The sequence below is a fragment of the Laetiporus sulphureus genome (assembly GCF_001632365.1).
Source record: "Laetiporus sulphureus 93-53 unplaced genomic scaffold LAESUscaffold_15, whole genome shotgun sequence".
Taxonomy (NCBI): domain Eukaryota; kingdom Fungi; phylum Basidiomycota; class Agaricomycetes; order Polyporales; family Laetiporaceae; genus Laetiporus; species Laetiporus sulphureus.
The window spans coordinates 177,719-197,207 of NW_024468524.1; the positions used below are offsets into that span (position 1 = coordinate 177,719).

The 19,489-nt window shown below is 51.0% G+C and overlaps 12 protein-coding genes across 12 annotated transcripts; 6 read left to right on the forward strand and 6 right to left on the reverse strand.

Moving 5' to 3' along the window:
* LAESUDRAFT_109954 (uncharacterized protein) lies at positions 1 to 774 on the forward strand. Its single transcript, XM_040901199.1, has one exon. It carries the CDS (start codon positions 107 to 109, stop codon positions 506 to 508), a length of 402 nt encoding a protein of 133 aa, XP_040765158.1. The 5' UTR covers positions 1 to 106; the 3' UTR covers positions 509 to 774.
* Positions 370 to 2,432, reverse strand: LAESUDRAFT_677856 (uncharacterized protein). Its single transcript, XM_040905672.1, has 7 exons — positions 1,978 to 2,432; positions 1,763 to 1,927; positions 1,445 to 1,713; positions 1,330 to 1,382; positions 1,180 to 1,278; positions 782 to 1,127; positions 370 to 725 (listed from the first exon to the last, which is right to left on the reverse strand). The coding sequence occupies exons 1-7, from the start codon at positions 2,197 to 2,199 to the stop codon at positions 596 to 598; spliced, it is 1,284 nt and encodes a 427-aa protein (XP_040765159.1). The 5' UTR covers positions 2,200 to 2,432; the 3' UTR covers positions 370 to 595.
* A 129-nt stretch (positions 2,433 to 2,561) lies between these two features.
* Positions 2,562 to 4,146, forward strand: LAESUDRAFT_742889 (uncharacterized protein). Its single transcript, XM_040911219.1, has 5 exons — positions 2,562 to 3,149; positions 3,211 to 3,355; positions 3,409 to 3,501; positions 3,555 to 3,708; positions 3,765 to 4,146. The coding sequence occupies exons 1-5, from the start codon at positions 2,616 to 2,618 to the stop codon at positions 4,015 to 4,017; spliced, it is 1,179 nt and encodes a 392-aa protein (XP_040765160.1). The 5' UTR covers positions 2,562 to 2,615; the 3' UTR covers positions 4,018 to 4,146.
* A 269-nt stretch (positions 4,147 to 4,415) lies between these two features.
* On the forward strand, positions 4,416 to 7,265 carry LAESUDRAFT_651337 (RhoGAP-domain-containing protein; the record flags this gene model as incomplete). The annotated part of the gene is made up of 13 exons (XM_040904300.1): positions 4,416 to 4,754; positions 4,805 to 4,858; positions 5,092 to 5,207; positions 5,263 to 5,404; positions 5,460 to 5,711; positions 5,761 to 5,889; positions 5,951 to 6,074; positions 6,130 to 6,269; positions 6,328 to 6,583; positions 6,645 to 6,788; positions 6,836 to 6,941; positions 6,994 to 7,132; positions 7,191 to 7,265. 13 exons carry the CDS (start codon positions 4,416 to 4,418, stop codon positions 7,263 to 7,265), a joined length of 2,016 nt encoding a protein of 671 aa, XP_040765161.1.
* Positions 7,266 to 7,531: 266 nt separating this feature from the next.
* LAESUDRAFT_724891 (uncharacterized protein) lies at positions 7,532 to 9,407 on the reverse strand. Its single transcript, XM_040908713.1, has 4 exons — positions 9,384 to 9,407; positions 9,255 to 9,320; positions 8,189 to 9,207; positions 7,532 to 8,111 (listed from the first exon to the last, which is right to left on the reverse strand). The coding sequence occupies exons 3-4, from the start codon at positions 9,059 to 9,061 to the stop codon at positions 7,866 to 7,868; spliced, it is 1,119 nt and encodes a 372-aa protein (XP_040765162.1). The 5' UTR covers positions 9,062 to 9,207; positions 9,255 to 9,320; positions 9,384 to 9,407; the 3' UTR covers positions 7,532 to 7,865.
* LAESUDRAFT_109983 (uncharacterized protein) lies at positions 9,255 to 9,782 on the forward strand. The gene has a single exon (XM_040901200.1). The coding sequence runs from the start codon at positions 9,317 to 9,319 to the stop codon at positions 9,638 to 9,640; it is 324 nt and encodes a 107-aa protein (XP_040765163.1). The 5' UTR covers positions 9,255 to 9,316; the 3' UTR covers positions 9,641 to 9,782.
* LAESUDRAFT_651216 (histone-fold-containing protein) lies at positions 9,713 to 10,101 on the reverse strand (the record flags this gene model as incomplete). Its single annotated transcript, XM_040904295.1, has 3 exons — positions 9,713 to 9,829; positions 9,882 to 9,991; positions 10,044 to 10,101. Coding segments are annotated over 3 exons (285 nt in total), but the record flags the coding sequence as incomplete, so codon positions are not given.
* A 90-nt stretch (positions 10,102 to 10,191) lies between these two features.
* LAESUDRAFT_698730 (histone-fold-containing protein) lies at positions 10,192 to 11,236 on the forward strand. The gene is made up of 6 exons (XM_040906354.1): positions 10,192 to 10,226; positions 10,277 to 10,572; positions 10,632 to 10,687; positions 10,743 to 10,892; positions 10,941 to 11,075; positions 11,130 to 11,236. The coding sequence occupies exons 2-6, from the start codon at positions 10,533 to 10,535 to the stop codon at positions 11,163 to 11,165; spliced, it is 417 nt and encodes a 138-aa protein (XP_040765165.1). The 5' UTR covers positions 10,192 to 10,226; positions 10,277 to 10,532; the 3' UTR covers positions 11,166 to 11,236.
* Positions 11,237 to 11,491: 255 nt separating this feature from the next.
* On the reverse strand, positions 11,492 to 12,885 carry LAESUDRAFT_812087 (CRAL/TRIO domain-containing protein; the record flags this gene model as incomplete). The annotated part of the gene is made up of 8 exons (XM_040914378.1): positions 12,762 to 12,885; positions 12,618 to 12,706; positions 12,414 to 12,559; positions 12,196 to 12,354; positions 12,074 to 12,139; positions 11,923 to 11,999; positions 11,767 to 11,864; positions 11,492 to 11,692 (listed from the first exon to the last, which is right to left on the reverse strand). The coding sequence occupies exons 1-8, from the start codon at positions 12,853 to 12,855 to the stop codon at positions 11,492 to 11,494; spliced, it is 930 nt and encodes a 309-aa protein (XP_040765166.1). The 5' UTR covers positions 12,856 to 12,885.
* A 125-nt stretch (positions 12,886 to 13,010) lies between these two features.
* Positions 13,011 to 15,215, forward strand: LAESUDRAFT_724896 (uncharacterized protein). The gene is made up of 7 exons (XM_040908714.1): positions 13,011 to 13,164; positions 13,215 to 13,444; positions 13,714 to 13,933; positions 13,988 to 14,216; positions 14,273 to 14,428; positions 14,492 to 14,698; positions 14,755 to 15,215. Exons 1-7 carry the CDS (start codon positions 13,148 to 13,150, stop codon positions 15,007 to 15,009), a joined length of 1,314 nt encoding a protein of 437 aa, XP_040765167.1. The 5' UTR covers positions 13,011 to 13,147; the 3' UTR covers positions 15,010 to 15,215.
* Positions 15,216 to 15,344: 129 nt separating this feature from the next.
* LAESUDRAFT_713537 (uncharacterized protein) lies at positions 15,345 to 15,778 on the reverse strand (the record flags this gene model as incomplete). The annotated part of the gene is made up of 2 exons (XM_040906977.1): positions 15,345 to 15,480; positions 15,528 to 15,778. 2 exons carry the CDS (start codon positions 15,776 to 15,778, stop codon positions 15,345 to 15,347), a joined length of 387 nt encoding a protein of 128 aa, XP_040765168.1.
* A 536-nt stretch (positions 15,779 to 16,314) lies between these two features.
* On the reverse strand, positions 16,315 to 17,401 carry LAESUDRAFT_713538 (uncharacterized protein; the record flags this gene model as incomplete). The annotated part of the gene is made up of 3 exons (XM_040906978.1): positions 16,315 to 17,173; positions 17,249 to 17,317; positions 17,388 to 17,401. 3 exons carry the CDS (start codon positions 17,399 to 17,401, stop codon positions 16,315 to 16,317), a joined length of 942 nt encoding a protein of 313 aa, XP_040765169.1.
* Between the last annotated feature and the right edge of the window lie 2,088 nt (positions 17,402 to 19,489).

Genomic DNA, 19,489 nt, shown 5'->3' on the forward strand with positions numbered 1-19,489 from the left:
TAGTGTATTATGGAGTGCGAAGTCGGCATTAATGTGCCTGGCCCGCCGGCCGACGATTATCTCTTTAGTGATCTAAAGTAGGGCGTCCTTCTGTACGCCCTTTTTTATGGTCGTGAGAGCCTGGGGGATCGCTCTAAGTGCCATGTTCTCGTGCCTGACTTCTTTGTTCCTGCTTGCTCCGTCATCGCTGACCCCGTCGAGGGCACGTACTAGACAGACACGCTGTCCAAGGGGACACAGTCAAATTTGGTTCCCCGACAGCAAGTCTGACATCAGCACAGCTTCTCGTCGCAACCGCGGCCGCCGCTCCGTGGCTGCATCAAGTCGCTCTCGCCCTGGCCACAAGGACCCATGGTCCTCTATGCGTTTCGTGGCGGACACGCCCATGCTGACTTGTCGTCGCGAAGTGCCGTTGCAAAGTGACATTTCCTGCTTCCCACTTCAATGCTTCAGATGGCACGTTCTGATCTCTCACCGAGGAGATCCGCTGCGAGAACATCACCAGTAATGAATCTTCACAGCCGAACGCGTGAAGGAGTGGAGATTATTACACGCGGGCTTCGCAAGCCACGCGTTGTAAATTAAAATTATAATATTACTCCCGGAGTGAACGAGGCAGGCCGCCAAGGGTGAGCTCCCGGAAAGACTCCCATACTTGTGGGCCATAAGAATAGTACCACAGGCCAAAGCACGCACCGCCTAGATGTGCATAATGGTCGAAGAGCCTAGACGACAGACAAATATAAGTCAAGACGGAGGCCGCTCGCCAGGAACTACTCACTTCCAGCCACGCAGCACACCGAGCACATCGAGCGCCATAAGGCCGAAAACACCATATTGTATGGGAATGTCGGGTGTTGGCGGGAATATCAGCTTAACGTGCGACTCGGGAAATGCCATGGCCGTCAAGGTGACCGCAGCATAGATCGCCCCGGAGGAACCGAGCGATGGCTTGATCACTGAGGAGATGTTTTCCACGCTGGCCATTGCAGCCGAATGAGAGGTGGTCGACACGGACTTTGATGCGGGACTTGACGACTTTGCGGCGCGTGTGAGACTCATGAGTAGACGTGGGTAAGTGAAACGGGCAGCAACGAAATGGGACACCAAGGAGGAGAAGAGTCCCGCTGTGCAGACACGGTCAGGTCGTTGTGCATCACTGAAATAAATGCTGCGCACCGGAAACAAAGAATGCGAGGAAGTGCCACTGGCCCGTGGACTCACGCAGATCGTTAGCATCTTCCTGCCTTTGAGATAGATAGTATGCGGCGGAAGAACCTGAGGATACCAGTCTGAATCATAGACAATGTGATGCATTGGCGAGCTTACCGAAACCAGTCATTGCTATGGTATTGAAGAGAAGATGGAAGATGCTGTGATGGCTACGGACATCGAGATATCAGTTCAAGTGCTTTAAAAGTGGGTACATAGACAATATGTCCACCTGAATGTGCTTGTCAACATCGTGTAGGATAGGCCAGACAGCGGGCTATGTGTAAAACTCCTCATCATGAATTTCTGCAGCTGAGGGATTTGCCAGGCCACCCAGACAGCTCCGTTGATCGCTGCGATATTGTAACACATACGCTTCCCCTCCGATACATCCAAGTATGCTTGGGCTACTTGAGCGTAGGTATAAGTGACGGTATTTCTGATGGATTCTGACCATCCTGATAAAGAGTCCTGCAATCTTCTCACTCCGGATTGTAACGTCTAATATTCTAGGTGAGCTACTCATTGAGGTGCTGAATATCAACTTTACTTTGCCAAGTTCCATGTGTCTCGCCCTCATCATCTCTCCATTTGTAGGAGATCGGAAGCTCCATACGACACTTGAGTCAGAGAAGCGCTTCGTCCAGTAGTATGTATCATTGTTCGTCTCTCTAGCGGCCACTCCAAACACAAACAGCGATCCAAAGGTGAAGAACTGTTGGCTCCAATCAGCAGATAGCTAATGGTGAGAGAAGTCAGACTCACCAGGATCTGGTTTCTTGCAGATGGAGGATTGACTTGCTCGCTGAAGAACTTTGTCTCCGCGGTCTGAGTGACATGCTCTGGTGAAGGTCGTTTCGTATGCCCAATACGGGGGCTTTGTCTCGCTGGTGATCGAAGTAGCCTAGGATTTGGCGTGAACGAGAAGGAGCGACTCTGCTGGGCCACCTTAGATAGATGCCGATGGGAGCGAAGTAGCCACAGCATAGGACCCTCACAGCGATGAAGACGAAATGAAACAGGATTCGATGGGATCGCCAAGCTCGGAACTTCTGAAGTTACTTGAAAGTAGGTCAGCCGCTGCGGCTCGCGAGGGTTCTTGGTTGTTTCAAAAGAGAGAGTTCAGAAATTTGCGCTTGAAATTGGAAGATGTAGTCTTGCAAAGAATACCATTGCAGACGCATGCGACGATAGCTAGCAAAGTGAGGTCGAGCTTAAAAGGCGGCTGGGACACGACAGTCTTCGGCTTGTCTTCGGCTGCGACGCGGTCAAAAGATGGCTCACGTGACCATATGTCCACTTATCAAAAAGCTTAGCGCTTAGCACTCAAGTACTCACTGGTCTGGTATGCTCTGGTATCGTACTTGCTGGCACGGGGTGAACCTGGGAAGAAGAAAGACTTTATGTTCTACTATATATCCTTCCTCCGACCACCACCTTTGCAAGTCTCTCCTTCAGGGTCGATATCCATAACACCACAAATCGCAAATGATTTGCGCACCGAACGCTTCGCGGAGTCACAAGAAATCTTTTATTCATGGTCGTACAAACAGCCCGGGGAAAAGACTGACTCCCTACCAATCATAACCAAACCACAGAAGCTAACAATCTGGCGCGAAAGCAACGCATACAAAGAGATACCCGTGCCACTGCCTCCTGGAGTTAGAGAGGGACGGCTGTGCAGACTCATTCTTACTGCTCATGCACGAGGAGATCCGCATGTTGTCGATTTGGCATCATTAAGTCTCGGAGAACGACCCTTTCCTGTCTTGTCCATGCCTATACACTTCAGCTCGCGCTCTTACAAGGGCAAACCAGGTGCCGGCAGTACCGGAAAACAAGAACAAATCGAGCGTTTGTATAGGATACCCTTGGGCGGTGGCGATGGACAGGCTTTTATTACCGTTACAGAACAGACGTCCTTTGACCTGGATAAGGTATGCCGAGAGAGCGCTCCTTCTGTCACGAGATTATGTGACAGTGTTAAAGGTTGTCTAGAAAATATGGGACAGCGGTATCGGCTTGAGTTCATGGATTGTCGACTTACACAGTGAAGGATCTGCGCTAAAATCCTCATTTGAACGCGTAGCGCTGCTCAAAGGTCTTCTCTTTTCCTCTGCTGCAGGAAACATCATTGAATTGGGTAATGGGAATACTTCTCGACCTCAGCTCATTGTCAATGATGCTTGAATGCAGGTGCAGGGACTGGGATTGTTTCGTTGACTTTGGGCACATTGCGCTCTGTTGTGCCGCTGCCGACTCAAGGATGCGTCATCACAACTGATCTTCGTGAGCTGCAATTACCTTGTACGGAATAAGCGTTCATATTCACCTGTGCATAGCTTCGGCAATGCCCCTGCTGGAGCATAACATCCGGGCGAACGAAAGCCTTTTCAATTCACCTTTCACTCGACCTCAAGCAGTAGTGCTCGATTGGGACATTGAAGATGCACCAGAGGAGATATCTTGCATAGACAGCGGGTTCGATGTCATTGTGTAGGTTTGGCAAACCAGCGCGTATGGCGTGGTAGACTTACAGATTTACTCCGCAGGATGGCAGATGTCACCTATAATACGGCCTCATTTCCTTCCCTGATCCGCACTCTCGTCAGTCTCGGCAGTTTACCAAGATCTTCCAGTGCTGCCACACAGCGTCCCATGATACTCTTGGGATACAAGGAACGCGATCCTGCTGAACGAACGCTGTGGGATATGGCTCGAGATGTGGGCATAACGTTTGAGAAGGTAGGAGAAAAGCCTGGTGCTGGAGGAGAGCCTATCGAAATATGGGTCGGATCGTGGTGACGATTCAGAATAGTGTTGAATGATTCTAAAGCAACTCTGTTCTGATGCGCTTTTTGAGTCGGGCATTGCTGCTTCCGTGGTAGGCTGAAGGAGTGTCCAACTCGACTTTCTAATACATCAGATGCGTGTTAAATTCCGCTTCTATCGGGAGAGAAGCGAACATCATTGCGGCGAATCTGTTCCTCATCGGCAATCCATCAAGGATACGTCGCGAACGCTTTGTGCGAAGATGTTGATGGTACCCGAATGATATGCGCACGATTGGTTGCCATCTCGGACTGAGAGATGTGTGATGGGCGCTTATGTAAGGTCATTTACCACGTACCACAAGTGTCCAGTACTTGGTCTCATTGCTCTCGGACTCGTGTCTGTCGGTACACTCGCTCTTCACAGCGACCATGAGCGAGGAGCGACATTCGACTTCGTCTTGGGACAACGCTGATTCCGACACTCATCACTCCTCACATCACCACAGCAGTTCCTACGGTCGGACACCGCATGGCCATGCAGTCGGTTCGCTCGAGTCTTTGGACGTAAACGGTGCTGCGCCGCCGACGCCGACAAAATCAAGCCCACCTCGGTCCAGCGGGGAATCGCATGCAAGGCCGTCTACTTCCAAATGGCGCGACAGTACACTGCATGCGACTACGGAAGTTGCGGACACCTCAACCTTGGCTAGTGCACTACTGGAGCCGAGCTTCGATGAGAGTATATTGAGGGCGCTCTGCGACATGGATGTGAGAGCACATGCAGTGTATGTTATACGTTGTGTTGACTTCTTCCGTAGTGTGGAATTCAATTACTACTTGACCGAATTAAGCAGAGCATGGTGTCCTGTCGAGTATGTATCACTTCCTCTTCAAGCATATAGCTGGTCCATAGATGGTACGAGGCCCACGTTTTCAGCGACTACTCCATTCTCTGGAGGAAAGAGTTGCAGCCTCTGTTGCAGGGCCTGTCCTCGCCGTTGGTCGATGTAAATGACGACCTAGAAGATGCCTCTGACCACTCTCTCTATCTCACGTCTTTGCCTACAACCTCGGCCTGTGGCGAGCGCTGACGTATGCACTACAGGAAGCTGCCGCATTCTTCAAGAAACGTGCGCTCCTGGAAGAAGAGTATGGCCGTAATATGCTTAAATTGGCAAAAACTACATCCGATGCCTATTCTATGAACGAAGGAAAGGCCGGGTATGTGCATGGCTATATTTGCACATCGCGTTGCACCATGCTGACACCGGCATAGAACATATGTCGCTGCATGGCAGTCAGCTATGAAGACTCATGAGCACATCGCTGACAATCGAATACGTTTTGCACAACGGCTACATGAGATGAGCCAGGAGTTGACGACCCTCGCAAAAGAGGTGGACTCAAACAGGAAGAATGTGGGTGTTTCCCTTCCGGCAAATAGCGGTACAGTGAGTAAATTCATGAATGCAGGTGAAAGAACTCTCCAATAAATACGAGAAAGTTCTGCAAGAACATGAAACTGCGGTGGAGAAATACAAGAGCCGAGTAGATACCACAGCAGAAGAGCTCGAGCGCCTTCTGTTACAGAAGGAGGGTGAGCCATACAGAGACACGCCGGTGCAAGGTAGGACGCCTGTTGGCGTCAGTGGAGGTGGAAAGAGAGCCATCGGGAAAGCCGTGGCGAAGGGCGGCCTGCTCCTTAAAGGGAGGAATCCAGGAAATGTATAGGTATCTCTTTCTAAGACTGACAGACGGCTAACTTCAAAGTCAGCTTCAAAGGCAGGAGGATGACATACGCGCCCGCATGTCCAAGGAGTCGGACACTTATCGGAAGTCAGTCATGGACGCGCAGGTTATTCGACAAGAGTACTTCAACTTCCAGTACCCACGCCTGTTAAGAGTAACTATTTTCCCCTTGAGCTTGAGCCGTGCTGTGCTGATGCCAATGTGGCGATGGTCAGTCCCTCAAAGAATACGTAGACGAACTTGATCTCGGGACACAGTATCATCTATCTCGTTATGCCTTCCTTTGTGAGAGCATAGTAATGAGTGATGGAACAACGTTGACTGCGGTCGACGATAACGGTACTCCTTCTCTCACAACCTCCACAGTAAGATTGACAGAGAATTCCGATCATAGGTGCACCTGGTCTCAAGGGAGCGCTTGACTCCATTGACAATCGCACCGATTTCAAGACATACATGCAGAACTACGCATTTGCGCATGGAGGCTCCAACGCCAAAGGCCCGCGCCGGGACGGCCCGCGCGACGAAGGCTTCGTACGTTTCCGCATCGTCATGCGCTCCCATGGGCTCACGCAAGTGCCTCCGACGATAGCTTCCGCCGATCGCAGCAGTTGGACCGCATGCAACAAGCTCGCCGAGTATGGCACATCCCCAGATTACTGACAAGGGCCGGCCAACGTTTGGCGTCGACCTGGCGGAGCAGATGGCGCGGGACGATGTAGAGGTGCCACCTATCATGACAAAGTGCTGCGAGGCCATCGAGAAGTATGGTTTGGAAACTACGGGCGTGTATAGGATAGGCGGGACGATGAGCAGGGTTGCGAAGTTGAAAGAGCGGCTGGACCGAGGTATGGGATAATCCCGCGGATGGTTAAATGTTCCCATGTTCTGATCTTTCCGACGTCGAAGCAGATCTGGATTCTGTGAACCTTGATGCGGAGGAGTGGTCCTCGGACATCAGCAATGTCACGAGTGTGCTCAAGTTGTGGCTGCGGGAACTACCAGACCCCTTGCTTACGTCTAGCTTGCATCATGCCTTTCTCGAAGCGGCAAGTGAGTGAATTGTTCTTGGATGCTTCTTTGGCTGATCTCGTTTCCAGGAAACGAGAACGAGCGATTACGGCAGATACGCCTGCATGAACGAGTGAATGACCTCCCGGACCCGAACTACTCCACCCTGAAGTACCTCATGGGACACCTCCACAAGTGAGTGACTCCATGTCTCTTCTCGAATGCATTCTCATTACGTGGTCTGCAGGGTTGTCCAGCATGAAGACGAAAACGCGATGTCAATTCAGAACTTAGCTATCGTCTTCGGGCCAACATTATTCGGCCAAAGGGCGCCAGACTTGAATGGGCAAATCAACGGCATGGCTGACGCATCTCTACAGAACAAGGTATGATGCATGTCCGTTTCAAAAGGCCTACCAAATATCCGGCTGACGTTATGCTCAGGCTATTGAGTCGATCCTGGAACATTATACCGACATCTTCGTAGACGAGAATGAGAACGAGGCGAAGGTTATCTAACTGCGTCTGTATTCTCTGTGCTGTTCTGCCTTCTGTTTGCTTTTAAATCGAAGCGTTTACATTATACCCTCTTCTTCAGTGTATCCCTTGCCGTAAATGGGGTTTTAGGTCGCTATTTCGCTGTTCGTCCCACGGTATTCAAATGAGCTGCGCTCAATACCAATGGACCTTTGTATTGGATCACACTGTAGTTGGAAAAGCGTACATTACTCCGTTCCTATAACAGTTCATATAGTAGCTCTGCAGCCGACGGCTCGGATTAGGTGAGCATAAAAGTCCATTCTATCAGGTGTGCACACTGAGAATATATACAAATATCGTTCAAGCTAGTCCCTCCCAGCCTAATCCCAGGAAGAATTCGGATAAGTATGTAGGGTTCTGTGACCTGTCAATGTCCTGGCATCTGCGGCGCACATGGCTGCGTGAATGCATCGCATAGTTCCGCGACGCCTTCCTCGCATGTGCCATTCGCCGTCTCAAACTGTTGCTGCGAACGCCAAGCCAGGGAGTTTCCTGACTCCCCACGAGCCCTTCAGCACAACCTCGGACTCACGCACGCGCACAGGGCCCTCAGTGCGGCATACTGAGGGCCTAGCCTCCCTAGCTCCGAGTATAGCGCGGGGTGGAATGCGGGACCCAGATCTGCTCCGGCGAGAGCGACCACTCCGTCTTGGACGGAAAGATGACCTGCCGAAGCGAGGTGCAGCTACGTGCCCACGTTGTGCAGAGCGAACTTTCCTCGAGCGAGTTCCCGAGTCCCATATTCGACACGGGCGTCGGCGAAAGGTCGAGCTGGTACAGCTGTGAGAACGCGCCCAAGACGGGAGTCAATCCCGCCAGGATGCTCTAGGCAGACGGTCCGGCAAGGTCGTCAGTATTGCCTTGAAAGGAGTGGATCAGCGCCGTGCGGTGAAATCACTCACGATGCCCGTGAACGAGTGATGCAGGGTGTGCCGGAAGGCGAACCTGACCTTCAGGTATACGACACGGGAGAGGTGCTGCGAAATGTCTCGCAGCAGCGTCGGCGTCACGGAAATGCCACTCAGATCGAGTCGGCGGATGGGTGTGCTCCCGCGGGAAATATGGGCTAAAAGCTCCCTCTCGATGTGGTCCTGCCCTACGAGAGCAAGGGACTGTACGGACCGCCCAGGGAGGATGGACGCCGCTGTGACGGCGGTACCGCGGAATATGGAGAGGGCGGGTAGGGCCAATGATCTGATGCGAATGGGATCGTAATGGTCAGAAAGTCTGAGATGATGTATGGATGGGGTAACAGCCAAGAACGAGTCAATAGACGCGGTGTATGGCTGGTACTTTGCGGGGATACTTCCGCGGCCGATCCCACACATTGCGAAGGTGTGCATGGAGGGGAACGAACAGCCCTGGAGAATGCTCTGTGCGCTAATCTGCGCACCGATGAGACCAAACGCCAGCTCGAGCACTTCGAGCTGGCCCAGCCTGCGCAACACTTGATTGAGTTTGACGAGGCTTGGCTCGACGAAGGGTATGAACTGCTGGCGCGGACCGTCATCGGTCTGCCACCGAATGTGGAATCTTCTGACCACCTCGCAGAGGTCTGCATAGCGCAGCAGCGTCTCACAGCACCGCAGTGTCTTGTAAGGGTAGGGGCGTGAGTTCGACAGCGAGAGTCCTTCATATATAACGATGTTAGAATAAAGGATCCGCTCGGCGATCGCACGGAATCTGTTTGAGACGCAGGTGACCTGTACGAGGGCGGTGGGAGGGAGGTTCTCGAAGATGGCGAAGAGCGTTTCGTTAGGGAAGATGCTAGACATTGCGGGTCGAGAAACCCTGCAGAAATGCAGAAGATATAGATATATCACGCGAAGAGGATGTTGGACAGCAGCTGCTGAGGATTTGTTTTTGAAACTGAACGTTTGAATGGCCGAATTATGCGACTGCGGACGACATGATGGCAATTCTGCGAGCGATCAGAAAGCGATACGGGAGGTATTTATCCCGACATACCAGAGAGGCGGAGAAATTACGGAGAATGGGTCGTACAACTTCCCAGCCGGGCTAAACGCACTATGTCTGCAGCGAAATGCGAGGACACCGTTCTTCACCTACAGGCGTACAAGCAGAGACCATGCTCACTGCTTATCGTGTTGCATGCTCTTGATGCGCACCCACAACAGGAAAACCAGCAGTCGACTTCAGCGAACATTCAAGGGCACGGACGTATAACGAGAATCCGCCGAACGCTGCGGTTTGCGAGCGGCGTTCGTGAACACACACTCGCGGTGAACTACGCAGGGTTTACTTACAATGGCAACCCCCAAACACAGAAAGGTTGCGAACACCGAGGACTTCAAATTCTTATCAAGAAGACGAAGCCCTGCCTAGACGAGTAGAAATTGACAATACTATTGTACAGTAGATAAAAATACACCGAGTAAAAACCGAGTCCAACAGCTCCCAACAATCTATGCACCGAACCCGTACAACGTGCGTCCTGACCGCTTCAACGCATATACAACATCAAGTGCAGTCACTGTTTTCCGCTTCGCGTGTTCCGTGTACGTGACAGAATCCCGGATAACCTGGAGTGACGATGATTAGTTTCTCGCAGTGGCAGGTGGACAAAGGACGCACGTTCTCCAAAAAGATCTTGAGCACTCCTCGGGTCTCCTCGTAAATGAGGCCAGAGATACGCTTCACACCACCACGACGGGCCAGACGACGGATAGCGGGCTTCGTAATCCCTGGAATAATGTCGATACATATACGGCATAAGTTGGACAGGACACCGCATACCTTGGATGTTATCACGGAGAATCTTGCGGTGACGCTTAGCACCACCCTTTCCGAGACCCTATTCGAAGAACATCCCCAAGTTAGCGCTCCGCCTTTCGATGCAATGCATGGGAGGACGTACCTTGCCACCCTTTCCACGGCCAGACATCTCTGCAAATTCGCGGTTGTTTATTAGAGGGATAGGTAAGAACGCAGTGGCTGATGATAGAAGTAACAGCACAAAGGTAAATAAGGCGTTTGACCTTGTAGATGCTGTTATATATCGACGCGGGGGGTGGCCGACCTCCACGTGGAACAAACTTTATTTTGTTGAACGCGGTTAAACGCGTCAGCACGTGACCTTTCAACGCTGTTTATCGCGACGCGCCGCGCCGCGCCTGTATAAGAATGGCCCACTCCGGGCCTTGCCAGTCTCCACTCCGCCTCAACCGCACTTATCATTTTTACGGCTAACACCACCACCTCAACACATATCCAACCTCAACTACCATGGCCCGTACCAAGCAGACCGCTCGCAAGTCCACCGGTGGTATGTGATGCTGCTGCTTCTAGGTGTTTCCGTGGTTGATCGCCTCGTCCTTCTTATAGGTAAGGCACCTCGTAAGCAGCTCGCTGCCAAATCACAAGCCCGCAAAACCGCCGCAGTAAGTCCCATTACTGTCACGGAGGAAACTGATGTTCAATGCTTCTACACGCTAGGCCACAACTGGTGGCGTAAAGAAGCCTCACCGGTTCCGTCCTGGAACTGTCGCTCTCCGTGAAATCCGTCGCTATCAGAAGTCGACCGAACTTCTCATCCGCAAGCTGCCCTTCCAACGTCTTGTCCGTGAGATTGCGCAGGACTTCAAGGTATGCACGCCGAGCTACCACTCCTTCTCACAGCCTAACGATCTCTAGACCGACCTCCGTTTCCAATCATCCGCCGTCATGGCCCTCCAAGAAGCTTCGGAAGCGTACCTCGTGTCGCTCTTTGAAGATACCAACCTCGCCGCTATCCATGCGAAGCGCGTGACAATCCAACCAAAAGATTTGGTGAGTGCATTGTTGTTCTAGAGGGACGTTGCACATGTATTGACGTCGGTGTAGGCTTTGGCTCGTCGGCTGCGTGGGGATCGTGCATAGATATCTGTATATGTAGTTTTGTATTCTGTATCATTGTGCCTTACCGTACTTCCCGTTGATATCTATTTGCCTGGCAGTGTCTTTAGCCTGATGATCTTAACCGGGTCGCTAAGTACATAAAGCGATCTCGGGGTCTGTTCTTTAAAGTCACGACCCGTCAGTGATAGTGATTTAGTCAGAATTCATGTAATACAGCTCGGGCATAGACGTGTTTGCGAGAGTAGTGAGAAGCGGTAGCGGAGCTAACGGGTATGTCTTTACAAGAAGCTAGTCAAGAAGAGCAAGGAGCAGTATGATGTTACAGTCCGGCAAGCAATGGGGGGAACTCAGGCTAAGTCATCTGCTTCTCCGCCGTAACGTTTGGGCAGCTGTTTCGCCTCGATGACTGGCAGCAGGACAACGCCGATTGTCTTGGGACCAGTCCCGACCATGCTAAACTTCTCTAAAGTCTTAGCTGAGATGAAAGGCTTGAACATCCAGAAGATCCAGGCCATCAAGCTAGGAACATTAACAAAGAACTTGCGGAACTGTACAGGTAATACTCAAGTCAGATTAGGCGCACTCACATGATAGCTTAGACTATCCAGGCGCGCAGACGTACAAGTAGCTCAGGATAATAGTTCTGGAAAAGCGCAGATGCGCGGGACGCAGCGGCCTTCTGTCCAGGCGTTCTCGACATCATGCTAACGCCGTCGTAATCTGCAAATAGTCCTGGAAGTGAGCAGCGGAGAGTGAAACGATTGGCAGGATGTCACACCGTGTATCTGGACCATTTGGTCGACGTTCTCGAAGTCGAGCAGCTCGATGCTCCTCTCCATAAAGGCGACACGCCAACTATAGCATCGAACCAGCGCAAGGGACGCGACATGACGTGAGCCGCTGACCGTGACAAATGCCGGCGGACGTACCGGAGAAACCGTTCGACGTCGCCAAACACGGCATCGAGGTCTTTATTGGCGCCATATAGGTTGTACCTGCAAGTTCGGTGTTCATTGTCGCACAGACAGGTCTAGACTGCATTCGAGCGTACACAACGGGGCGACCCTCCTTGTCGCGCCCATACATCCGACCCAGTGGAGCGAAGGTATCCTCTGGGAACTTTTCTTCCATCGCCTCTTCAATCTTGAACTCTTTCCTCCACCGAAGCGTCTCAATGAGCATCTTCTTGGCTTCGTCCACATTCAAGTCCCTGAACCATCGTGTCGTCAGCGAGCTGACTCGCGGCGACCCCGTCGACCGAGAACGCACCGAGCACGCAGGAACTTTACGAGGAGCACGCTCACACGCGCATCCTTTGTCTTAGCAGGGTCGATGCTCACACCCCAGAGGGTAACGGAAACCATTTGGTCCTCCCGATCGGGGTACGCCTGCGCGAGGATGTCTAGAAGCCCCTCCTAGATGCCACCGTGTCAACAGTGCACATACGCGTTATAGATAGGAGCGGATGCCGACCCGAAGTGCCCTTACACCGCTCCATTCGTCCTCAGTGAACTTTCTGGTAAGTGAGTTCTGGGGCTCGTCGTCTCCTTCAACCGTGGCGTCTAGTGATCTCTTGTCCTTAGCATTCGAGAACGGGAAGGAGCGCGGTGAGCTCACCTTCTACCGATGTCTCTGGGACCTGGACAGATGCAGCGGCCAAAACCTCGACTGTGTCAGACTGGGTATACTCAAAAGGCGCGACTTCGACCATGATGATGGAGGGACACAGATCGCGACTGCGTATCGGCAGTGTTATATGAGCTGAGCTAATCTGATAAGATGAGATAATTCGTGTGAACCGAGATTGGATTATTCCCACGACGCCTTTATCCTGTTCCTGTGGCTGCGTCTGCTCAGGTCTACTATTCAACGCACGCTTGTGTTCCTAACGCTGCTCTGGCCTTATTTCTGCTCGCCGCGAGAACATCATCTTAGAATCCTCTGCTTTTTCTCCTAAGCTAAGAGGCGAAACGTCTGGTCGGTCAACTGGTGAATTCCTAACCATGAGTTCCAGAAAGAGGTAAGTTCCCTTCGCCTTGCTTGAATTCCCTATCACCAATCGTCCTCCAGCAAGCTCGACCTAATCATTCGAGTCCGCTACTCGAATCCGCTGCCTGCACCACCATGTCCTCCAAAAATCTTGGACATGCCTACCGACCCTATGCGATATGCGCGTCCCGAATTCTTGGACGACATAGCAGCCGACACGCCTCTTCCCATGATTGTTGATGGCGACCTCGGAATGCCTCTTGATCTGTCGCGGTGGGAGTGCTTGTGGGAGGAGAATGGTGACGACTCCGGTGCGTGTTCAAGAGCAGATAGTTAGGTCATGTCCATACGATGGTCATCTGCGGCCGCCAGAGACGGCGTCGGCTCCATGCACGCATAAGGGCAACCTGGTACAACCGGTAACCGCAAAGGAGGACGAGGTTGTAGGCTTTTTAGCTTACCAGGTGCATTCGGGATTCGCTCGTAGTGGAACCATCGCGACTTAACGGTCATCACACCTGCTTTCTTGTTGTTGGACGCACTTGCGCCATTGTGTGTTCTGACTGATAAATTCTTGCAGGACTGAATCCTGATCCCAATAACACACCGCCGCTCGACCCAAAGGACCAGCTCCTGCTCGGCGACCCATCCACGTCCGGGCCATATATGAGCACTCTCTTCGGAGCGCAAGGGATCAGTGCCTCTGCAACATTATCATCGATGCCTCATGTCCCATGGCTGCGGAAAACGGAGTATCTCAGTCGGGAGGGCGTTACGCGTTCCATGCTTTCGCAAGAGCCGTACGTTCTCGACGAAAGTACACCTTACGAAAGCCTGACGATTATGGAATCCAGGAAACGCAACATGGACGTTCCAGTTGACATCTCGCGGTCTGCACAGATTCGCGATATTGAGTCCTCATTCACGGCGACGGAGGACTTTGACCTTACCACGCTCAAGCATCCAAACAAGCCCGATGTTACTGCAGTCGAATCATACGAGATCTTCCCTGATGCAGATATCTGGGCAAATGCGTACGATCTCTTCAGGTTCTCAGAGCGGCCTGGGGAGCGGCCACCTGACGTACGTGTCCCAATGTTCGGACAAGAAGTGGCATCTGACTACTCTGCTAATAACAGGTCGATGACCCACGCTTAAACTGTGCGATCTTGCGTCCTATGGAATCAGACGGTGATCACTTCCTAGCATATTATTTGACAAAGGAAGATGAAGCTGCCATCGAGTTCAAGGAGAAGCGGTTGACACAGACACCAGATGATATAGAAGAAGAGGAGGTTCGTCATTTGCTTCATCCGTCGCGATTGTTCTAATCTGGCGCAACTATATCATGTATACAGCCGACGCCATTCCACTTCGTGCGTGACTACGAGACCGTCAAAGTCGAGCAGGAAGTGCCGAACGAGTTCCTGCTCGTTGTGGATGATGGGGCAGGAGCTTTGGGCGAAGCTGGTGCGGATGACACGAAGCCCAAGAAGCATCGGCCGAAAGGCGCGTACTATAAGAACATTGAGCGCAAGATGCTACTCAAGAAGAAACGTGTCAACGTTCGTCGCGCTCTTTGTATGCGCACTCTCTATAAACTGATAGTCATCGTCATCAGGCGTATGAGGCATATCTCGACAAATGGGATGTCATCAAGGTCACGCACATTCCAATGAGTGCCGAGGAAGAGGCAGAACGGGAGGAGGCTCTGGCAGAGGTTATGGATCCTATGTATCTGCTATCACGCGTTGATGCAGATGCAGAAGGAGAGGTGGACGACTCGTTGCAGCCACCTGCTTCGATAAATGGACATGCTAACGGCGATGAAGGAGGGATCCTCGAGGATGCACTTGAAGTGTTTGGCGAGGCCTGAACGGCCTCCTCAACTAGCTCTGAGATTGCATGACTTGTATATTGGGCGCATCTTGCTACGATGACTTAATCAAGAAGATCGGCTTTATCTCGAAATCAGTACCTCTACATGCACCTTCGTCGACTCTGCAGTCCTGCATTGAAATTGAAGAAAACTATCCAATTGCTAACACGCAGTGTATCATATATACATGTTGAATTTCGCCGATAGTCGAGACACAGGGAATTGGCTCGGATGTCGTCGTGGTCGTTTGAATGAGGTCGCCTGTTTCGTCGATCACTGACCAATATGCAAATCGAAACATCGGATGTTTATAGGACAAAATTTGCATCCCACTAGACTCTAGGAACGAGCCTTTCAAGTCTCTTTTCGCCCAAATGGATGCGATTCGTGAGGACAGGATGCGTGATCATTACGCCAATCTTGATGTTGACTTTGAAAGCTATCCTCGACGCCCATGTCTTTGACTGACTACGAGTCAGAAAGATCTCATCAGTTCAAAGCATTTGTGCATTTACCTTGGCGGTCTTGGCAATCCGAATTTTACATCCTCTGAGTTGACATTGCCGTCCCAAAATACCGTCGGCACGAGTTCCCTGAATATTGCCACCGCATGTTCGCCCAGATTGATGCATTTTGTGAGAATAAGGTCATTGATGGCTACGTTGTTTCGGTGACGCTGGATCAAGCAGTCTGCTACGGCACGAAAAGCCTCGCTCGAGGTCTGTGACTTGTAGTCCATCTGGTCTCCGAAGCGCACCCTGTCCATCATGAGGACACGAAGCCGAGGAAAGATGAATCTTTCGGGCGTGGTGCCTTCTGTTTGGCCTAATAATGCTTGCACGAGTTTATTATCAAAGCAGTGCAACCGTAGGGTCTCGACGTCCCTCATATAATGGAAGCTGCCAAAGTGGAAGTTTGGAACAGAGAGGGATGAAGGTTTGATAGATCGAGTACCTTGACTTGTAAGACCGATAGAAAGGACCAGAATGTCTCCCACATATGCAGATCAAATCCTTGAGACGTCATGTCGAGTTGTAATGCACCTTAGCGGGCCCTTCAGAGGAGCGGGAAGAGTACGGGTCGTCGGTGGAGCCTAAAATGCGAACTGAACTCCGTGTTTCTCCAAATAACCATCGATATTGGTAGCATGATGCTTTCGAGCTTCGTAGAGATACTCCTTATCCAGTGGTCTGAGCCTGTTTCTCGATAGCTGAAAAGCTTGAGCGAGATGATGGCCTGCGGAGGGATAGAAAGATGTTCCAGGAAGTCCATGCAGGTTTCATCAATACCGGCGAGCAGGATTCATTGAAGCTTGCGCAGGGAGACAGTGGGTGATTGATAAGATGTGGCAGGTCCTGTCGATGATAGCTCATTCTGTCGGCCGCGCAGCCGCAGGCTGAGCGTTTCCAGTAGAGGCAACTGCCCTAAGATACGTAGCACATCTTCTCGAGCGGATTTACACCAAGCATCTGGACCCAGCTTCAGGTGCCTTAGTCCGGAGAATGAATATGGATGACCCCAAGGAAAGCTACCGCCCGATGACATGATCTCGATGCTCTGCAGGTTATGCACCCACTCTCCGGTGAGATGAAATGGATCATAGGGCAGGCTGAATCGTTCCATGCGATGGTTCCAGCCGACACTATCAATTTCAACTGTTCGCAAGTTCGGGGCTTCACGCGAAATAAGTTCCGGAGGTGCTGCTGCGTAGTACACCACGTTCAGGGATTGCCCCGCATCTCCGTGAATGCGCAGTGCCTTGATCCGTCGCAGCTCTGCCAGCACCGAGGTTATATTTCGCTGCTCAAAGCACATGCCGCTGAACCCTCGAAAGTCCATAGTCACATCGAGCACTGCCCATTTTGATCGCATGAGCATCGTTTTGATGGATTCCGACATGGCTTCGATCCGTTGCGACGGTTGCAACAATATGCGGCCCCACAACGTCGGTTCGTCAATCGCCACGGTACGCCAATGAGAACAGACATGCGATATGACAATCCATGCGTAGTATCCAGGGCCTTGGGGTAAGGGCTTGATGTGAAATGTTCCAGGGTGATATACATAGTCTTCCAGATGGAATTGTGAGACATACTCTGAGAAGATCAGGTACAAGATGGCGCGATGCGGGCTGATTGTCGGGAAGACTATTTTTTTCGCACTGACGGAGCAAAAGAAAATGTGTGTAAGATTGAAGCAGAGGGTCTCACGAAAGTATCTGCAATGCTGCACTCACAAGGCTTGCGTGGTCCTGCGGGCTATAGAAAGAAGACATCGATAGGCTCGTTTCGTGGCTGTTATAACCCTGCGAGGAATAAAAATATGGCCAAGCTCGAGTGTTGGCCAGCTCTCGAACATCTGTTGAATGAACACACCTTGAGAATACCATGATTGGATTAGCTCTTTCTATACTTATTACTGACGCCGCCTGCCCGGGCAGGTGATTATGCGCCGCCGTAGTTACGTACTATCACTGGTTCCCTGATGCATCATTTCGGAACCTCGCAGTTTGTTTTCTCTCGGCGGCCAAAACCTCTCCGAAATCTAATTTTTAGGGAGCCCACGTATTTGAGGATACTCATGAATGCAAATACTAAGGCGAGGAATCGACTAAAGCAAGACGGGTTTAAACGCAACGTTCAAAACACCATCGCCATCCTGTGAAGGATCTGAGGAACTCCTGGATCTGCTCTCGCCTAACCCGTCAGGGTTCTCTAGTAAGACCAACTCGAAACTGAGGGGTAGGCCTCAGCTCGAGCCAGTATATATACAAGTGGGGTAAGACCCCTGGTACTGGGTGTAAGACCCTGCGTACCCTAGATTTGTACTAATACATCATTATGGCGTGCTATGACATGCTCAGGCCTAGTGGAGTCCATCTAAGCCTAGGAGTGTCTATGGAGTCCAGGCCTATGATGTCACTATGACGTAGGGTCACGTGACTGGTACATGTCTGAGGAATGTCCAAGTGGCATGGGTATACTAAGATATACACGTGGGGACGTAGTGGTACATTCTATATATGGTAACTGGGTGGATAAATAATGGTCCGTGGGCGCTCGAGGCTTGTGGCATGGAAAAACTGTGACGGTACCCCCCCTCCAGGCCGAAGTGTCCTCACGAGGCTTGAATTTTAGTCGTAGATGCGTGGGTGTATGGCTTGCAGGCTCCATTTATCTTTTGATATCAATGTCCAAGTACGTTCTGGGTCATATGTGGTATAAGTGGAGATGTCCTCTTCCTTCACTGAGGTATCCTTGAAGTGCATGCGTTGCCAGGGTATTGGTTCATCGTCGAGATAATAATAGCCATGAGTGCGTTCTGGGCACTGGACCTTTCCTTCTTCTACGATCCACTGGGCATTGACTGGGTATACAAATAGATGGTTATGTGACCTGGGTGTTCCGACGAACAGGACCGTGTGGACATAGTGGTCCGGGCTCACTAGCCAGATGCATACGATGTCAAACTTCTCAGGCAGCCCTATGTTTAGGCTGATTGGGGTATCGAGGGGTATGTGAAGTACGACATGGGCTTGGAACTTGCACTTATATCATTATATCATTTTATGATCCCAGTAGATCTTTTCCTTCCACTCTTCTTCCTCTTTCTCTGTCATCCTTCCTCTCTTACTATCTGGTTCATCGTCGCTTTTCTTGTCTTCTTGAGCACGGATCTTTTGACCACCGAGTATAGTAAGGAGATTAGGCAGTTTGGACGCCTTGGGGTGTAGCTTATGGAAGTTATTAAGTAGTAGGATGTAATCCTTTGCTATTGTAGAGCGGGGTATCCAAGTATTCTCGGTGTCATCCTTCCCTTTCCATTTGACCAGGTATAGTAGTCCAGTCTTGGACTTTTTACTGTTCAAGATTTGGCTAATGGTGGGGAATTTGCCTTCCGGAACGGGTATAGTAGTATCGTCTTTTTGTGCGCTAAATTGCACAGGGCGATATGGTATTAATAAGGATTTGTGGAAGACAGGGTGTATATGGCGCCAAGCAGGTGGTAGCTTGAGTCTGAAGGCCGACTTTCTGACCTTTTCTACTATACAAAATGGTCCGTAACGTTTATCGTCCAGCTTCTTGCTTGGTCGAGTAGTTGTAATATTAGTTCCTTCTAATAGTACCAGATCGCCCTTGGTATAGGCTGCATGGTCCAGGTATTTGCCATCATGGTACTTCTTCATTATACCTTTTGCTTTGGTAAGGTGATTAGTTGCATCTTTGGAAAGTTCCTCTATCTCCTTCGTCCATTCTTCGGCCAATTGGTTGCGGGGATCTTTCCTGGTTTTGACTCCCATGTAGGGATGGTATCCGTGCATAAGGTAGAATGGGGTATAACCGGTGCTGGCTTGTCTATGGTTTCAGTATGCGAACATAGCAAGGGGTAGCTTGGATGGCCAGTCGTCCTGTCTATAGGAAGTATATATTTCTCAAGTAGGTCTCTATTTCCTGGTTCATCCGTTCAGTCTGCCCAT

What these genes read in the sequence shown, in the direction of transcription:
- LAESUDRAFT_109954 (XM_040901199.1), top strand. Translation starts at nt 107, where the DNA reads ATGGTCGTGAGAGCCTGGGGGATCGCTCTAAGTGCCATGTTCTCGTGC.
- LAESUDRAFT_677856 (XM_040905672.1), bottom strand. Translation starts at nt 2,199, where the DNA reads ATGCTGTGGCTACTTCGCTCCCATCGGCATCTATCTAAGGTGGCCCAG. An exon ending in GACACATGGAACTTGGCAAA is followed by an intron (nt 1,714 to 1,762) that starts GTAAAGTTGATA and finishes CTAGAATATTAG; the next exon opens with ACGTTACAATCCGGAGTGAG. An exon ending in CCTCGCATTCTTTGTTTCCG is followed by an intron (nt 1,128 to 1,179) that starts GTGCGCAGCATT and finishes GTGTCTGCACAG; the next exon opens with CGGGACTCTTCTCCTCCTTG.
- LAESUDRAFT_742889 (XM_040911219.1), top strand. Translation starts at nt 2,616, where the DNA reads ATGTTCTACTATATATCCTTCCTCCGACCACCACCTTTGCAAGTCTCT. An exon ending in AGGAAACATCATTGAATTGG is followed by an intron (nt 3,356 to 3,408) that starts GTAATGGGAATA and finishes GCTTGAATGCAG; the next exon opens with GTGCAGGGACTGGGATTGTT. An exon ending in AGCGGGTTCGATGTCATTGT is followed by an intron (nt 3,709 to 3,764) that starts GTAGGTTTGGCA and finishes TTTACTCCGCAG; the next exon opens with GATGGCAGATGTCACCTATA.
- LAESUDRAFT_724891 (XM_040908713.1), bottom strand. Translation starts at nt 9,061, where the DNA reads ATGTCTAGCATCTTCCCTAACGAAACGCTCTTCGCCATCTTCGAGAAC. An exon ending in ATCACTCGTTCACGGGCATC is followed by an intron (nt 8,112 to 8,188) that starts GTGAGTGATTTC and finishes CCGTCTGCCTAG; the next exon opens with AGCATCCTGGCGGGATTGAC.
- LAESUDRAFT_109983 (XM_040901200.1), top strand. Translation starts at nt 9,317, where the DNA reads ATGTCTGCAGCGAAATGCGAGGACACCGTTCTTCACCTACAGGCGTAC.
- LAESUDRAFT_698730 (XM_040906354.1), top strand. Translation starts at nt 10,533, where the DNA reads ATGGCCCGTACCAAGCAGACCGCTCGCAAGTCCACCGGTG. An exon ending in AGATTGCGCAGGACTTCAAG is followed by an intron (nt 10,893 to 10,940) that starts GTATGCACGCCG and finishes AACGATCTCTAG; the next exon opens with ACCGACCTCCGTTTCCAATC. An exon ending in CAATCCAACCAAAAGATTTG is followed by an intron (nt 11,076 to 11,129) that starts GTGAGTGCATTG and finishes ACGTCGGTGTAG; the next exon opens with GCTTTGGCTCGTCGGCTGCG.
- LAESUDRAFT_724896 (XM_040908714.1), top strand. An exon ending in GGAGAATGGTGACGACTCCG is followed by an intron (nt 13,445 to 13,713) that starts GTGCGTGTTCAA and finishes AAATTCTTGCAG; the next exon opens with GACTGAATCCTGATCCCAAT. An exon ending in CTGGGGAGCGGCCACCTGAC is followed by an intron (nt 14,217 to 14,272) that starts GTACGTGTCCCA and finishes TGCTAATAACAG; the next exon opens with GTCGATGACCCACGCTTAAA.